An 18529-nucleotide genomic window follows, 5' to 3' on the forward strand; every position below is an offset into this window, starting at 1 on the left:
GAAGCTCCTTGAGTGTCAAGATCTCAAGGTTTCTCTCACCACAGAGTTCAGCATACCATAGACACTCGGATGTTGAATCTGTCATTCCTCTACTCTGTGCAGGCTTGATCGGGAGGGCTACCCTACTGATAACCATAGCTTGTAGTTTCAGGCAGAATAGGCACATTGTTCATTTGGCCTAGTAAAATCAAGAGTATAAATCTTTCATATATATTAAATCCCTTTTCCTCCATTATAAGATTAATAATACCAAAGAAAACTTGGAAAATACACAGAGGAGTAAGTAAGAAAATAAAAATTATCCAGAATCCTGCTACCCAGAGATATCTACTTCTAATATTTTGTCACATTTTTCCTTCCAGTCATATAGTCGGGTATATATATAAATTTGGGGGGAGGAGGATATCGGACTGTGACTATGTTGTTGTACCCTGCTTTTTTACAGTTATGTTACTATTTTTCCATGTCTTAAGAGAATGTAGTTTTTAATGGCTGCCTGGGCCAGCATAGTTGTTAAGGGTGCTGAGTTTGGACCCTTAACTGGCTCTGTGACCACTGGCAAGTTATTTAACCTCCCTAAGACTTAAGGGTAGTAATAGTAGTATCTGTCTCAAGGGATGTTGTAAGAAGTAAATGTAATAATTCATGTGAGGTGTTTAGCACAATGTCTTAACACATAATAATGTCAGTTATGTTAGCTACTGTGCCATCTTGTAAATATGCTTAATTTAATAAACAATAAACACTTGTTTTAAAATGGACCTAACAATTTGAATTATTATTATATATTACATTATGAATTGTACTGTATTGCATGGATAATTTATAATTACATTAAATTTTGCATGTACAACTATCATAAATTGTTTAACAGTTGGCATACAAGCTCTAAAATGTTGGCTATTAAATAGCTACAAAAGTAATTCAAGAGTATTTGCTTATTATAATTATAAAGTAAACTAAGCTTTTACGTTCTTAGACATTGCATAAGCTTGATCTAAACAATTCCTAAGGTATGATAGTTATATTTAAGGTTTATTAAAAGTTTCAGCATTGGAAAACTTTTAATAAATGAAAATGGGATTTTTATTGTCTTTTCTTTAGGGCCACCAGTTCACAATGAGCTTGCATTCCAGCCTCCCATTTCTAACCATCCTGGTAAGTGTATTTCAAAATTAATTCCCTACATTTAGCTTTTCTTTATGACAATTGAAACACAGAGAGATTTTAATATAACTGCAGAGTAACTTAACTTTTCAGATAAGTACAATACTCATGGCATTAGTTAATCAACAGTTTATGAGTAACCAATATAAGCACACATAAACTGTCCATATTTGATTCTTTTTAACCGTCTCTGAAAGAAAAGACAAGAACTGCATTTTCGGCTAAAATATAAAGTACCAAAATACCGGTTTTAAGATGCGTGTAATACATAAATATGCAGTAGAAGAAACTAGGTTTCAAAATAGAACAGCTGTAAAACTAGCTTAAAAAGCCAGGAAGAATCTGAAGTAGATGCTGAACAGAAAAATAATTCACTGTATCTGTCTTAGAAGGTAGATTCAGGAATCTCTGGTTAACTGGAATTTAGAAACTATTTGCACTAAATTATGTTCAGAAGAGTAGATGAAATAGCTAAGTAAACTATAGAAGTAATAAAACAGAAAGTTTGGAAGTAAAAGAAAATATTGAAGGCTTCTTAACATAAACAGTGGGTTTTGATTTGCTTTTCTTCCCTCCATTCTATCCTATCTGTTTTTCTTAGCTTAGAAAGATGCAGCTATATAATTTCAGTTCATCACCTTAATTTTCCCCCTAGTTTTACAAAAATTTTATTATGGAGAATTTCAACATATATCAAATACAAGTATAGAAAATCCTCCTCATTGTACTCATTCCTCAGTTTCAGCTATTATCAACTAATGGCCAATCTTGTTTCATTTATACCCTCACCTACTTTTCATATCCTTACCTATTATTTTGATGGAAATACTATATAATTATTAGATACATAAATATTTCAGTATATATTTCCATTGAAGATTTTTTAAAGATATAACTACAGTAACCATAATGGTCAATTTAAAAAGTAACTTATAGTTCCTCAAATAGATACATAATTTTCTTAAACAGTGTTCTGCTATTATGTTGGTTCTAACTTTTCTTCTAGTTGTTAAAGAAAAAAAAAACATTGAGGGTAAGATCTTTATGCTTATAATTCTTCTCATATTTCAGTTTCGGGAATTTGAAGAATTTCTGGATCAAAAGGCCACATTGCTTTAGTGATCACATCAGAGTATGAGAACCAGTTTTATCATGCTCACCAGCAGTAGATGTGATACTTCAATTAACTTTTACTGATTTGGGAGGCAAATATTTGTTTTGATAAGGAGAAAAATGCTGCTGGTGGGACAGAAATATTTTTTAACGATACATATTTACTAGTTACATGTTTATATTTTTAACATATTTTTTAATCATACATATTACTAGTTAAATTATCCTTTTAAGTGGATTTTCTGTATGTTATTTGCATATTTTGTGGTTTTAAACATTTTTTGTGGGTCAAGGGGTCTTGCCTTTCTATAAACGTTTTTATTAAGAAATGTAATAAACAGAACGTACATAAAACCAGTATACATACGGTCTGATGAATAACATTAAAGCCAACACGTGTGTAACCAACACCTAGACTGAAAATTAAAACATTGCAGCTCCCCCAGAAATTTTCCCTCCCCATGCATTTTGTCTCAGTCAAAAACTTTTCATCTCCTCCTGCAGAGATAACCACTATCCTGCTTCTTATGGATTTTATTTTTCTGCTCTTGGAAAACGAATGCATCCCTAAACAATCCAGTAGTTTGGTTTTACTGCTTTTTGAAATTATATAAATGAAATCATTGTATCAGAATCTTAATTCATGTTAATAAATATATTGTGATAAAAGGGGGAAATCTAGAGTCTTAAGAATGAGAATTTTGCTGGCTTCAAGGCAGCATCATTGAGAATGTGTAGTGACCCCTGGCATATTGGGGGGTGTGGTCCTCAATGTTCATATGGCTTGGCAGAAGGTGGTCCACAGGAGTAGGGATAATCAGGGCTCTGAAGAAAGATCTACCGTGGATGAATAGTGGAGTGGGGTTGGAAATGGTGGCATTTAGCTAGTTATTTGGACTCCATTTTGGATTAAGCAATTGCTTTGGCCTCTTTTTTTTTTTTTTTTTTCTGTACGCGGGCCTCTCACTGTTGTGGCCTCTCCCGTTGCGGAGCACAGGCTCCGGACGCGCAGGCTCAGCGGCCATGGCTCACAGGCCCAGCCGCTCCACGGCACGTGGGATCTTCCCGGACCAGGGCACGAACCTGTGTCCCCTGCATCGGCAGGCGGACTCTCAACCACTGCGCCACCAGGGAAGCCCGCTTTGGCCTCTTGATGGATTTACTTCATCCTCACGGTGGAACTCATGTTGAGGCCTAACAGCTCCTGGCGGTTAGGGAATAGCATTCACTAGTTTTGAGGATATGCATCTGTAGGACTCTGCACTGGCATTAAAGCCTCTGTTTTTGAGTAGAACGGGAAGTGACTTAATGGCGAGGATTATACTGAAAGGTCTTTGTCCACGTGGTTGCGGGAGGGGTCAGCTCTGCGCCTGTACCATTAATGGAGTCAGCATGTTGGAACCCAGCTGGCTGTGAACTCTCTGACTGTGAATACGGATGGGCCCCAGAAGAGTTCTACCTCACAGCTGTTCTTCATTTCTCCTCTTGCACTGGTAAGAGAATATGCTGACTGGTCTCCCTAATGGGACAGCTTCCAGTCATAGTGCCCTCCTCCCTACCATTTAATCTCTACTGCTACTCAGTATTTCTTTTAAAATTTGAGTCTAGTTATGTTATTTCTCTGTTGAAGAACTTGCACTGACTTCCCTACTTATTGCTTAGCCTACAGGATGAAGTCCAAATTCCTTAGCTGGGCAGAAAAGAATCTCTGATCCGGGACCTTGCATACTTCTCTAGCTTCATCTCTTCATACTTTAACCATCCTGAACTGCTTACCCAAGCTTGCTTGACTATATCATCCCTCTGTACTCTTTTTGTGCATGGTGTTCTTTGCCAGATATGTTATATACTCTGTATTAGTTGTCTGTTGTTTGCTCTGGCTGATATTCTCTTGAGCTTGCAGTCAAGTTGTTGGCTCAGGCTGCCACCATGTGAAAGCTTTTCTGGGGTTGGAGAATTCACTTTCAGGGTGGCTTACCACATATCTGGCAAGTTAGTGGTTTTGTGGGCAGGAAGCTCCAGTTTCTTTCTGCATGGACCTCTCTGTAGAGTTTCTTGAGTGTCTTCACGTGGCAGCTTGCTTTCTCCAAAGTTGAGTGATCAAGAGAAAGCAAGACAGAACCTCAGGGTCTTTTAAGACTTAACCTCATAAATCACATCTTCATTTTTGTAAGATCCTATTTTGTGGAGAGGGGACTATACAAGAATGTGAATATCAGGAGGTGAGAATCATTGGGGCCATCTTGATGCCCATACCTCACACCCCTACCCTCTTAAGTGTGGTGACCTCTTTTAAAGTCACACCACTGTTGTGAAGAAGCATTCCCTAATCCCTTGTGTCCCCTGCTATCTAGTACTTTGTAAATCCTAGCTAGTAGTTTACAAGATCTGCTATCCTTGTTTCATGAACAAATAGAAGAGGAAACCAAAGTAAAAATATTTTGTATTAGGTGTATGGTTAATGCAGCCCTTTAAGGTTTGATTAAGAAATGCTAAAATATTCTACCACTGACTTAGGACTGTATAGATGGGAAATATGCATATCTCTGAATACATAAAATATTTTTAATAATTAAAAATCATCAATAATATATAGTATATCTGTTTTGAGAAAGTGTTTTTGAATATAATTACATGTATGTCTTAGGAAATATAAGTAATATAAATTGTTGAAAGTGAAAAAAATTAGTATTGGTCTTTACCTTGGTATAAAAGATTTCAGACAGGACATATACTTGGTGATTTCTAGGCTTTGATAACTAAGTTGAAAAATATTTTTGGAAAAATTAATCATTTCATTTTTAATCATTTCTTTTTATGGACTAACAGTCTTACTTTTTTGTAAAGCTGAGATATATTCATTAAATTAAATATTGATTGCAAATTAAAGCAAAGAGTTTCCTCAGCGTCTTTGAGGTTGTTTTGCTCACTGATAAATGAATACGGAATTCACAGATTTTCAAATTCAGGTTGTGTTCTAGTACTTTGGAACTAACTACCATTTAAGAGAGTACCTTTATGTGTTCGTGAAAGATTCTCATAGGACATCTCATTCAGATATAAATAATAAAAGGAATAATTCATAATGAGTCATTTAGGTGCTTCAGCCAGATTTCTAACTTTTTCTTGAATGACTCTTGTTTCAGAAATTAAAGATAATGCCTTGGAGACTTACATTTTCTATTATAATTGAATAACAATTTTTTGATAAAGCTGCGCTTTGTAATACATTTTCTCGTTACAAAAAATATTTAGCTGAGTTTTTATATTAAAAAAATTCATGTTCCTTTTTTTTTTTTTAAGGAAGACGTTGGGGGTAGGAGTTTATTAATTTATTTATTTTTGCTGTGGTGGGTCTTTGTTTCTGTGCAAGGGCTTTCTCTAATTGTGGCAAGAGGGGGCGACTCTTCATCGCAGTGCGCGGGCCTCTCACTGTCGCGACCTCTCTTGTTGTGGAGCACAGGCTCCAGACGCGCAGGCTCAGTAGTTGTGGCTCATGGGCCCAGCCGCTCCGCGGCATGTGGGATCCTCCCAGACCAGGGCTCGAACCGTGTCCCCTGCATTAGCAGGCAGATTCTCAACCACTGCGCCACCAGGGAAGCCCCCAAATTCATGTTCTTAACTCGTCTTTCAAAACCTTTCCTCTGGTCAGTGATGAGCAAGCAGCCCATAGACTTCATGGGACCAGTTCAACCTCACTAACTTAAGGAACAAGAAACTAAAAATAGCACCGTCAGCAAGCACATAACAATCCCACTCCCTTTCAAGTGAGTTGGGACGTTAAGAAAGCTCTCTTGGAAATGAGTAAATTCTGTCTTGCTGTTGATACTAGTTTTGAGAGGCTGCAGACTTGTCAGTTATGTGACATTTGGTCCTTGGAGCAAAAGAGCACAGAGAGATCTAGAAAGGCTTAATGAGGGTTTCCTGTTACCTTCTCCTGTTTTAAAAATAAGAATGTTCCCTCCTGGTTGTATAACAAATTTAGAGTGGACTCTAAACCTTTAGAACCATTTCTAAACCTTTAGAAAAGGTTTTCACATGGTATTTTGTATCCCAACACCACTAACTTCTCTGGGTTACCTATTAGGTTACCTCTAGCCCTGTCTCTCCTCACAGATAGTAACCCCCTTCCTCCTGCTTTCCTGGGCCTTAATAATCCTTTTAATTAGATGGTCATTTTTCGTCCCTGGTCCGTGGTGCAACTCTGATGTCACTTTCTTTTTAGACTCAGAGCTTGCCGAATGCAGCTTTATGTAACCATCATTGTTGTACGGTGTCTGAAATATTAGGCAAACAGAAACCCCTTTGGTGACTGGGAAATAATAACATAATGTTTAAGTGTAGTTGCAGATGTTGCAATTTATGATGATAAAAGTTATTTTTCTTATTTAAACATGGAGATTATACAGCTCCCCGTTTCCCCCTCAGTTGACTCTTGGAAAAAAGATTGCTTGCCATGGAACTTTACTTGTAAATAGTATTCTTCAGTATGAACTAGGAAATGCATGTACTTGGATCTCATTTTTTTAACCAGCGTTGAAAACATTCGTGACTTCAGGATATTATTTGTAACAAAATTTACTGTTTGGGCTGATTGTTAAAGACCTTATTAAAGTGCTGTTACTGTTTATTGCTGGCAAAACATTGGGTAATTCTTATCTTGTCTTAAACAACCTCTTTAGTTTTAGCTTCAACCAGTATACCTGCCTGTTATGTCGGCTGAAGCTTCTTGTCCATAGCATAATGTGATGCCTTTAATAAAGAATTTTACTATAAGGAACAGCTTCATAAATATTTCAAAACTAGCTTTTTAAGAAGGCACTTCAGTATATCGCTAGTTTTCATGTTCTCATGATAATAATATTTAAAGGAGTGTTTGTGATTAGTTGGTCGTTCTGTATGGCAAAACATTTGAATTATTAAGTTTTTGAATCACCCAGTTTTCATGTGGTCTCTTTTATTAATGCTTCATTGGAAAGTACTTTTTTCCTTGACAACATTTTGAAAAGCAATTAGATACATAGACTTTACAGGATTTTTGTTCTTAATATATTTTAAGCATTAATCATACTTCATTTTAACATCTTTTGGGAGGTTTGAAGAAATGTATTTCTTTTGTCATTCTGAGTACCTTTTTATACTGTTGAAAATTCTGGGTGAGCCAGAGTTCATAAATGGCACAGTGAGATGCAGATAAATAATTGGTTTATCATAGAAAACTTTCAATCTCTAATAAATGGCACTGGCCTTTTTTCCCCCCTTATGTCAGACCCCTTTCTGCTCTAGGGCTTTTGCATTTGCTTTCCTCTTGAGCTGTTCATTCACAGTCTCCACATAGATACATGGTCTTTCAGGTCTGACTTTTTCAGATAGGATGTGCCCCTACTGTCTAGTCTGAAGTACCTTTCCACTCATCTTCTGTCCCATACCCTGTTTTATTTTCTTCACAGTGTTTATCATTACCTGAGTTATCTTATTCATTTATTTGATTACTTGTCTCCCTCTGCACCTCCATGAAAATAGGACAATAGCTGCCTTGTTTACTGCTGTGTGTGCCTACAGTGATTCTTATGTACCCCATAAATACCTGTTATTTACAAAAGGAAAATCAAATAATTTGCGTGTATGTGGGCTCTATGTAATAACTGTATTCAAACAAAAATTAGAAATATCTTGATCAGCGATATTTGCAAACCAAACCTAGTAGTGGCTCTCTTTTCCCCAGTAATTTAAAATCATTTATTGTAGTTCAAGTGAATACATTAAACACATTTTCAGAGTTAAAATTGTAGTAGTTTGAGTTATTTGTAGTGAGGTGGATGGACCTAGAGACTATCATACAGAGTGAAGTAAGTCAGAAAGGGAAAAACAAATACCGTATGCTAACACATATGTATATGGAATCTTAAAAGAAAAGGTTCTGAAGAAGATAGGGGCAGGACAGGAATAAAGACACAGACATAGAGAATGGACTTGAGGACACGGGGAGGGGGAAGGGTAAGTTGGGACGAAGTGAGAGAGTGGTATGGACATACATATACTACCAAACGTAAAATAGATAGCTAGTGGGAAGCAGCTGCATAGCACAGGGAGATCAGCTCGGTGCTTTGTGACCACCTAGAGGGGTGGGATAGGGAGGGTAGGAGGGAGACACAAGAGAGAGGAGATATGGGGATGTATGTATATGTATAGCTGGTTCACTTTGTTATACAGCAGAAACTAACACACCATTGTAAAGCAATTATACTCCAATAAAGAGGTTTAAAAACCAATTGTAGAGAGGGCAGACAGCAGAAGCAAGAAGAACTACAGTCCTGCAGCCTGTGGAACTAAAACCACATTCACAGAAAGACAGCCCTCTGCCCTTTCATCTCGTCTATGTACCAGATGAAGGAATAAAATAAAACCCCAGAAAAACAACTAAATGAAGTGGAGTTAGGCAACCTTCCAGAAAAGGAGTTCAGAATAATGATAGTGAAGATGATCCAGGACCTCGGAAAAAGAATGGAGGCAAAGATTGAGAAGATGTAAGAAATGTTTAACAAAGACCTAGAAGAATTAAAGAACAAACAAGCAGAGATGAACAATACAGTAACTGAAGTGAAAAATACAGTAGAAGGAATCAGTAGCAGAATAACTGAGGCAGAAAAACGGATAAGTGACCTGGAAGACAGAATGTGGAATTTACAGCTGCAGAACAGAATTAAAAAGAATGAAAAGAAATGAAGGCAGCCTAAGAGACCTCTGTGACAACATTAAACGCAACCAACATTTGCATTATAGGGGTCCCAGAGGAAAGAGAGAGAAAAGGACCTGAGAAAATATTTGAAGAGATTGTATTTGAAAACTTCCCTAACACAGGAAAGGAAATAGCCACCCAAGTCCAGGAACCGCAGAGAGTCCCATACAGGATAAACCCAAGGAGAAACACACCAAAACACATAGTAATCAAATTGGCAAAAATTAAAGACAAAGAAAAATTATTGAAAGCAGCAAGGGAAAAATGACAAATAACATACAAGGGAACTCCCATAAGGTTAACAGCTGATTTCTCAGCAGAAACTCTACAAGCCAGAAGGGAGTGGCATGACATATTTACAGTGATGAAAGGGAAGAACCTACAACCAAGATTACACTACCCAGCAAAGATCTCATTCAGATTTGATGGAGAAATCAGAAGCTTTACAGACAAGCAAAAGCTATGGAGAAATCAAAAGCTTTACAGACAAGCAAAAGCTAAGAGAATTCAGCACCACCAAACGAGCTCTACAACAAATGCTAAAGGAACTTCTCTAAGTGGGAAACACGAGAGGAAAACGACCTACAAAAACAAACCCAAAACAATTAAGAAAATGGTATTAGGAACATACATATCTATAATTACCTTAAACGTGAATGGATTAAATGCTCAAATCAAAAGACACAGGCTCGCTGAATGGATACAAAAACAAGACCCATCTATATGCTGTCTACAAGAGACCCACTTCAGACCTAGGGACACATACAGACTGAAAGTGAGGGGATGGAAAAAGATATTCCATGAAAATGGAAATGAAAGCTGGAGTAGCAATACTCATATCAGATAAAATGGACTTTAAAGTACAGAAGGTTACAGGAGACAAGGAAGGACACTGCAGAATGATCAAAGGGTCAATCCAAGAAGAAGATATAACAGTTATATATGCACCCAACATAGGAGCACCTCAATACCTAAGGCAACTGCTAACAGCTCTAAAAGAGGAAATCGACAGTAACACAATAATAGTGGGGGACTTTAACACGTCACTTACACCAATGGACAGATCATCCAAACAGAAAATTAATAAGGAAACACAAGCTTTAAATGACACAACAGACTAGATAGATTTAATTGATATTTATAGAACATTCCTTCCCAAAACAGCAGATTACGGTTTCTTCTCAAGTGCACACAGAACGTTCTCCAGGATAGATCACATCTTGGGTCACAAATCACGCCTCAGTAAATTTAAGAAAATTGAAATCATATCGAGCATCTTTTCTGACCACAACGCTATGAGATTAGAAATCAGTTACAGGGAAAAAAACGTAAAAAACAAACACATGGAGGCTAAACAATACATTACTAAATAACCAAGAGATCACTGAAGAAATCAAAGAGAAAATCAGAAAATACCTAGAGACAAATGACAATGAAAACACGACGATCCAAAACCTATGGGATGCAGCAAAAGCAGTTCTAAGAGGGAAGTTTATAGCAATACAATCCTACCTCAAGAAACAACAAACGTCTCAAATAAACAATCTAACCTTACACCTAAAGGAACTAGAGAAAGAAGAACAAACAAAACCCAAAGTTAGTAGAAGGAAAGAAATCATAAAGATCAGAGCAGAAATAAATGAAATAGAAACAAAACAGTAGCAAAAATCAATAAAGCTAAAAGCTGGTTCTTTGAGAAGATAACAAAATTGATAAACCATTAGCCAGACTCATCAAGAAGAAGAGGGGGAGGACTCACATCAATAAAATTAGAAAGGAAAAAGGAGAAGTTACAACACACACTGCAGAAATACAAAGCATCCTAAGGGACTACTACAAGCAACTCTATGCTAATAAAATGATGACCTGGAAGAAATGGACAAATTCTTAGAAAGGTATAACCTTCCAAGACTGAAACAGGAAGAAATAGAAAATATGAACAGACCATTCGCAAGCAATGAAATTGAAACTGTGATTAAAAATCTCCCAACAAACAAAAGTCCAGGACCAGATGGCTTCACAAGTGAATTCTATCAAACATTTAGAGAAGAGCTAACACACATCCTTCTTAAAACTCTTCCAAAAAATTGCTGAGGAAGGAACACTCCCAAACTCATTCTGTGAGGCCACCATCACCCTGACACCAAAACCAGACAAAGATAATACAAAAAAAGAAAATTACAGACCAATATCACTGATGAATATAGATTCAGAAACCCTAAAGAAAATACTAGCAAACAGAATCCAACAACACATTAAAAGGATCATACACCATGATCAAGTGGGATTTATCCCAGGGATTCAAGCATTCTTCAATATATGCAAATCAATCAATGTGATAACACCATATTAACAAATTGAATAAAAACCATATGATCATCTCAATAGATGCAGAAGAAGCTTTTGACAAAATTCAACACCTATTTATGATAAAAACTCTCCAGAAAATGGGCATAGAGGGAACCTACCTCAACAAAATAAAGGCCATATACGACAAACCCACAACAAACATTCTCAGTGGTGAAAAAGTGAATGCATTTCCTCTAAGATCAGGAACAAGACAAGGATGTCCACTCTCACCACTATTATTCAACATAGTTTTGGAAGTTGTAGCCACAGCAATCAGAGAAGAAAAAGAAATAAAAGGAATACAAATCAGAAAAGAAGTAGAGCTGTCACTGTTTGCAGATGACATGATACTATACATAGAGAATCCTAAAGATGCCACCAGAAAACTGCTAGAGCTAATCAATGAATTTGGTAAAGTTGCAGGATACAAAATTAATATACAGAAATCTCTTGCATTCCTATACAGTAATGATGAAAAATCTGAAAGAGAAATTAAGGAAACACTCCCATTTACCATTGCAACAAAAAGAATAAAATACCTAGGAATAAACCTACCTAGGGAGACAAAAGACCTGTATACAGAAAACTGTAAGACACTGATGAAAGAAATGAAAGATGATACCAACAGATGGAGAGATAGACCATGTTCTTGGATTGGAAGAATCAATATTGTGAAAATGACTCTACTACCCAAAGCAATCTACAGATTCAGTGCAATCCCTATCAAATTACCAATGGCATTTTTTGCAGAACTAGAACAAAAAATCTTAAAATTTGTATGGAATCACAAAAGACCCCAAATAGCCAAAGGAGTCTTGAGGGAAAAAAACGGAGCTGGAGGAATCAGACTCCCTGACTTCGGGCTGTACTACAAAGTGACAGTAATCAAGACAATATGGTACTGGCACAAAAACAGAAACATAGATCAATGGAACAAGATAGAAAGCCCAGAGATAAACCCATGCACCTATGCTCAACTGATCTGTGACAAAGGAGGCAAGGATATACAATGGAGAAAAGAGAGTCTCTTCAATAAGTGGTGCTGGGAAAGCTGGACAGCTACATGTAAAAGAATGAAATTAGAACACTCCCTAACACCATACACAAAAATAAACTCAAAATGCATTAGAGACCTAAATGTAAGACCAGACACTATAAAACTCTTAGAGGAAAACATAGGAAGCACACTCTTTGACATACGTTACAGCAAGATCTGTTTTGATCTACCTCCTAGAGTAACGGCAATAAAAACAAAAATAAACAGTTGGGACCTAATGTAACTTAAAACTTTTTGCACAGCAAAGGAAACTACAAAGAAGACAAAAAGCCCTCAGAATGGGAGAAAATATTTGCAAATGAATCAACGGACAAAGGATTAATCTCCAAAATATATAAACAGCTCATGCAGCTCAATATTAAAAAAAAAAAAAACCAATCCAAAAATGGGCAGAAGACGTAAATAGACATTTCTCCAAAGAAGACATACAGATGGCCAAGAAGCACATGAAAAGCTGCTCAACATCACTAATTATTAGAGAAATGCAAATCAAAGCTACAATGAAGTATCACCTCGCACCAGTTAGAATGGGCATCATCAGAAAATCTACAATCAATAAATGCTGGAGGGGATTTGGAGAAAAGGAAACCCTCTTGCACTGTTGGTGGGAATGTAAATTGATACAGCCACTATGGAGAACAGTATGAAGGTTCCTTAAAAAACTAAAAATAGAACTACCGTATGACCTAGCAATCCCACTACTGGGCATATACCCAGAGAAAACCATAATTCAAAAAGACACATGCACCCCAATGTTCATTGCAGCACTATTTACAATAGCCAGGACATGGAAGCAACCTAAATGCCCATCGACAGACGAATGGATAAATAAGATGTGGTACATATATACCATGGAATATTGCTCAGCTATAAAAAGGAACGAATTGGGTCATTTGTCGAAATGTGGATGGATCTAGAGACTCTCATACAGAGTGAAGTATGTCAGAAAGAGAAGAACAAATATCGTATATTTAACGCATATACGTGGAACCTAGAAAAATGGTACAGATGAACCAGTTAGCAGGGCAGAAATTGAGACACAGATGCAGAGAACAGACGTATGGACACCAAGGGGGGAAAGTGGCGGGGGGGCGGAAAGTGGTGTGATGAATTGGGAGATTGGAATTGACATGTAGACACTGATGTATATAAAATGGATGATTAATAAGAACCTGCTCTGCAAAAAAATAATAAAAAAATTGTAGTAGTTAACATGAATGGACTTCACTAAAAATACATATGGGACAAATGACCTTTCATCCAAGAGACAATTGAAAAATCCTGCTCATAGAAACTGTGTAGTTGGAGCGTAATTAACCTTGACTCTTGTCTGTGATGTCTGACTTGGTTATGCCCTCTCTCTCATTTAAGGATCTATAAATATATACCATAGATGGATGTTATTCAAGAACACTTCTCTGAAATACGTATTAGAATCAGTGTTTTTTTAAAAAAAATAAAAGTTCAGACTACATAGAAGATATTATGTGCAGTCAGATGAAACATCATGGTAAAAAATTTATGATTCTAATTATTTCCGGTCTTTAAATTCCCTGTTGACTGGGTACTTTCAGGTAAGAACCAAATTCCAGATTTTAAAAATGACTTTTTTTAATTTTCAAGAATGTTAGATACTAAGCTGAGAAGTAGAAGACATGGCAGTGCCTACTTTATAATGCATTATAAATTATTTTGGGTGCTCTCCCCTTCCTTCACCCTTTAAGAAAAGCTTTGTCATATGGAGTGAAAGTGAAAGCCTTAAATCTTTCTCACATGATTGGCTCTTCTCTCCCATTTATCTCCTATAGCTCCTGAGTATTGGTGTTCCATTGCTTACTTTGAAATGGATGTCCAAGTAGGAGAGACGTTTAAGGTTCCTTCAAGCTGTCCTGTAGTTACTGTTGATGGTTATGTAGACCCTTCTGGAGGAGATCGCTTTTGCTTGGGTCAACTCTCCAATGTCCACAGGACAGAAGCCATTGAGAGAGCAAGGTATTGATTGTATAGTTAGATAGTTAATTTTAAAAATTGAACATAGTACATTGTCTTTTATTCAGAGATATCTTTCCATGTAAATTATGTTTTCGAATATAGATAAAAGAATAAAGATCGCCTTGAAAATTCAGAATTTGTAAGCATTTCGTTTTAATTGTAGATGTTTGTTATTTAAAAGATGATAAAATACAGTCTTTTTTTAAAAGTTAGTGAGGTTTCTGTGTTTTGAATAGTAACTAGACCTTTTGGAACCCGGTTTGAAAACTAGTTTTTATTTCCTCTGATTGAAATTTATACATATTTATTGAGAGGAAATAACATAAAATGAAGACATGTTTCCACAAGTGTTATTTATAATGGAAGACTGATAATAAAAGGTAAATGGTTAAGTAAATTTTAATACACTTTCATTTTTATGCAGTCATTAAAATATAACAAGTTTACATAATCAAATGTAAATACTTAAGATGAAACATTACAGGAAAACATACACAATTTTAGGTATTGTGTGATCTCAACTCTTTAAGGAAATGTGTGTGTGCATAAGCACATAATCTTGGCTCTATCCCTAGCTGTGTGATTTTGGCAAATTATCTACTCTCTAAGCCAGTGCTGTCTAATAGAATTTTCTGTAATGAAGGAAATGGTTTATATCTGTGCTGTCCAGTATAGTAACTTCTAGCCACATGTAGCTGTTGAGCAGTTAAAATTTGGCTCATGTGATTAACTGAATTTTTAAATTAATTTTAATTGAATTGTGAAGGTTAAGTGAGAATTTATATTGAATGTTCCTGACACATAATAAGCATTATGTGAATGTTCATCATTATTACATATGAATAGGATACTAAAAAAAACAAAGAAACATACAGAAATGTTAACAGTGGCTATCTTTTGGTTATGGTGTTATATAATGTCCTTTATTCTTTAAAATTTTTCAGTATTGGGTATGCTATATAATCTGAACTAAAATTTATTTTTAAATATTTACCAAAATGAAATGTGATTCACTTTTTCTTCCTAAGGTTGCACATAGGCAAAGGTGTGCAGTTGGAATGTAAAGGTGAAGGTGATGTTTGGGTCAGGTGCCTTAGTGACCACGCAGTCTTTGTACAGAGCTACTACTTAGACAGAGAAGCTGGGCGTGCACCTGGAGACGCTGTTCATAAGATCTACCCAAGTGCATATATAAAGGTTAGTTGCAATTTTATTCAAATATTTTAGACTTGGAAAGCTCTGTTGTTTAAAGAATTGAGATGGAGGTGGGAGGAGTGTAAAAATGTCTCTTTATGTATTAAATAATCAGAAATTATGTTTGTATATAAAACACATTTCCTGGGGACTTTCATTGATATGATTGGTTATCTAGTTTTGTGGATGCATTCATGCCCTGTTGTTTTATTAGCAAATTTGTTAAATGTTTTAGCGTAATACACAGGCTCTTGAAAATACTGAGTGAAACCTCTAAATTTCCTTTGATATAAAATATGTAAAACTCAGACTCTGAAATTGCATCTTAGCCAAGCTTTAGGATTTTATGGAAGGGAATTCTAAAAGTATAGCTTTTCAGATTAAGAACTGAGAAATGAAAAATTCTTCAGTACCACTTTTTTTAAGGTTAGTTTTTTTGTGCATTAAATAGTTTTATTTACTATATTATTTTGCAAATTAAGCCTGAGGTGTTTTTCATTATTACATATTCACCCTATTTTAATTTTAATTTATAACATAACGCTGTTTTTGAAATCGGAAGATGGTAATTAGATACCCTAAATATAGTTCTAATTTCAGATTTTTCACCGTCATCCTCAGTATGTTTAAGATTAGCTGTTGTAAGGTAGTGGAATTAACTCTGCCTCATCACTTAGTCCTAGGAAATTGCTTATTAGCGCACAGAATTATCTTTGTGTTTTCTAATTTTTCCACGGGGAATTTTGCTTATTTGTGCTTTGTTATTATTTTTAAGTGGTGCTGTGTTTCCTCGTATGCTTTGTAGTCTACTTAATATTTGTTGGCAAGTTTGTCTCAGAGATTTTATTTTTTATTTTTTCCTTCCTGTCATTGCTTCTCCCTGTAGGGCAGTTTTGCCTTAGTCTGGCACCCTGGGATCCACATCTCAGGACCAATTCTTTTTTCTGTTTTTTTTTTTTTTTTTTCTGTACACGGGCCTCTCACTGTTGTGGCCTCTCCCGTTGCGGAGCACAGGCTCCGGACGCGCAGGCTCAGCGGCCATGGCTTACGGGCCCAGCCGCTCTGCGGCATGTGGGATCCTCCCGGACCAGGGCATGAACCTGTGTCCCCTGCATCGGCAGGCAGACTCTCAACCACTGCGCCACCAGGGAAGCCCAGGACAAATTTTTATATTTAGAAGGTAGAGGAATTTTTGTCCCTTGAGGGAATTGAGTTCCAATCCCTAGGTATGCTCAGGGCCTAATTCCTGTTGCATAGATTTCTCTGATGCTTACCTATGCCATGGACAAGAATTTTATTCCTAGTTGCATTTCTGAATTAACTGTCAAACTGTTTTATCAGCACTTGATTTATGGGCAGGTGCCCAGTTGTAGCCCTCGGAGAGCCTGTTTTCTCGTTCCATATCACTCTGAGAAGTCAAATTCCTGTCCTCTACACCTGTTTGGTGCTGGTACCCCAAGTACCTTCTGTCTTTCGTCCTTGCTCTCCACTGTGGATTTTGTTTATCCATGATAAGTTAATGGACATGAGTTGTGTCTACTTTTTGGCTATTATGAATAATGCTGCTATGAATAGTCATGTATAAGTTTTTAGGTAGATGTCTTTTCATTTTCTTGGATATATGCCTAGGAGTGGAGTTGCTGGATCATAAGATAACTCTATGTCTGACTTTCTGAGGGACTGCCAGACTGTTCTCCAGAATGGTAGTGCTGTTTTACATTTCCACCAGCAATGTGTATGGAGGGTTTCTGTTTCTCTATATTCTCACCAACACTTGTTATTATCTGCCTTTTTTATTTTAGCCATCCTAGTGGATATGAAGTGGTATCTGCCTCATTGTGGTTTTGATTTGCATTTCCTTAATGGCTAATAATGTTGAACTTCTTTTTGTGTGTTTATTGGCCATTTGTGTATCTTCTTTGGAGAAATGTCTGTTCAGATCTTTTCCCATTTTTTAATTGGGTTTTTTAGTCTTTTTATTATTGTTGTAAGCTTTCTTTATATATTCTGGGTATCAGTCCTTTATCAGATACATGATTTGCAAATATTTTCTTCCATTCTTTGGCTCATCTTTCACTTTTTGCATGATAATGATTTGCAGCACAAAAGTTTTAAAATTTAGTATCTTTCACTTTTTGCATGATAATGATTTGCAGGACAAAAGTTTTAAAATTTAGTATAGTCTATCTATTCTTTGGTTGCTTGTGCTTTTGGTGTCATATCTAAGAAACCATTGCCTAAGGCAAGGTCATGAAGATTTATGCCTATGTTTTCTTCTAAGTGTTTTATACTTTTAGGCCTTACATTTAGGTCTATGATCCATTTTGAGTGAATTTTTGTGTATGGTGTAGGGAAAGGATCCCACTTCGTTCTTTTGTATGAGAACCAGTTGTTGCAGCAACCATTTGTTCAAAAGACTGTTCTTTCCCTTATTGAATTATCTTGACACCCTGTTGAAAACTCAATTGACCTTAAGTGATAAGGGTTTTTTTTCTGGGCCATCAGTTCTATTTCGTTGCTGTATATATCTATCCTTGTGACAGTACTACCCTTTCTTGATTGCTATAGCTTTGTCGGAAGTTTTGAAATTGGGGAGTGTGAGCTCTCCAACTTTGTTATTTTTCAGGATTATTTTGGCTATTGCCAGCCCCTTGGATTTCCACATGAATTTTATGATTGGCTTGGAAGATATCTATTTTTATAGTTTTTCTAGCCTTTGTATATGTTTGGAGCAGAGAGAGAAGGTGATTATGCATAACTGTGCATCCATCTTGACTACAAGTCTCTGGATTACTTGTGCAGTTAGAAGTGAATGGACAGAGACTACACTGTTGACTATCTACTTTGTGCCAGACAGTAGTTATGAACTTAACGGATATGAGGTAGTGTTTAAAACATTTAAGTTTAAAAAATGTGGA

The 18529-nt window shown here is 36.3% G+C and overlaps 1 protein-coding gene across 2 annotated transcripts in view; it reads left to right on the forward strand.

The window, feature by feature from the left end:
- The window catches only part of SMAD4 (SMAD family member 4), a 59389-nt gene that overhangs the window by 26966 nt on the left and 13894 nt on the right, over nt 1-18529 (forward strand). For both annotated transcript variants that reach the window (XM_081252572.1, XM_081252571.1), the window contains exons 8-10: nt 1105-1158; nt 14234-14417; nt 15446-15614. In XM_081252572.1, the coding sequence (XP_081108698.1) occupies nt 1105-1158; nt 14234-14417; nt 15446-15614 (407 nt within the window). The remainder of the gene's footprint in view (nt 1-1104; nt 1159-14233; nt 14418-15445; nt 15615-18529) is intronic.

Source organism: Mesoplodon bidens (assembly GCF_964165515.1).
Source record: "Mesoplodon bidens genome assembly, chromosome: 13".
Classification (NCBI taxonomy): domain Eukaryota; kingdom Metazoa; phylum Chordata; class Mammalia; order Artiodactyla; family Ziphiidae; genus Mesoplodon; species Mesoplodon bidens.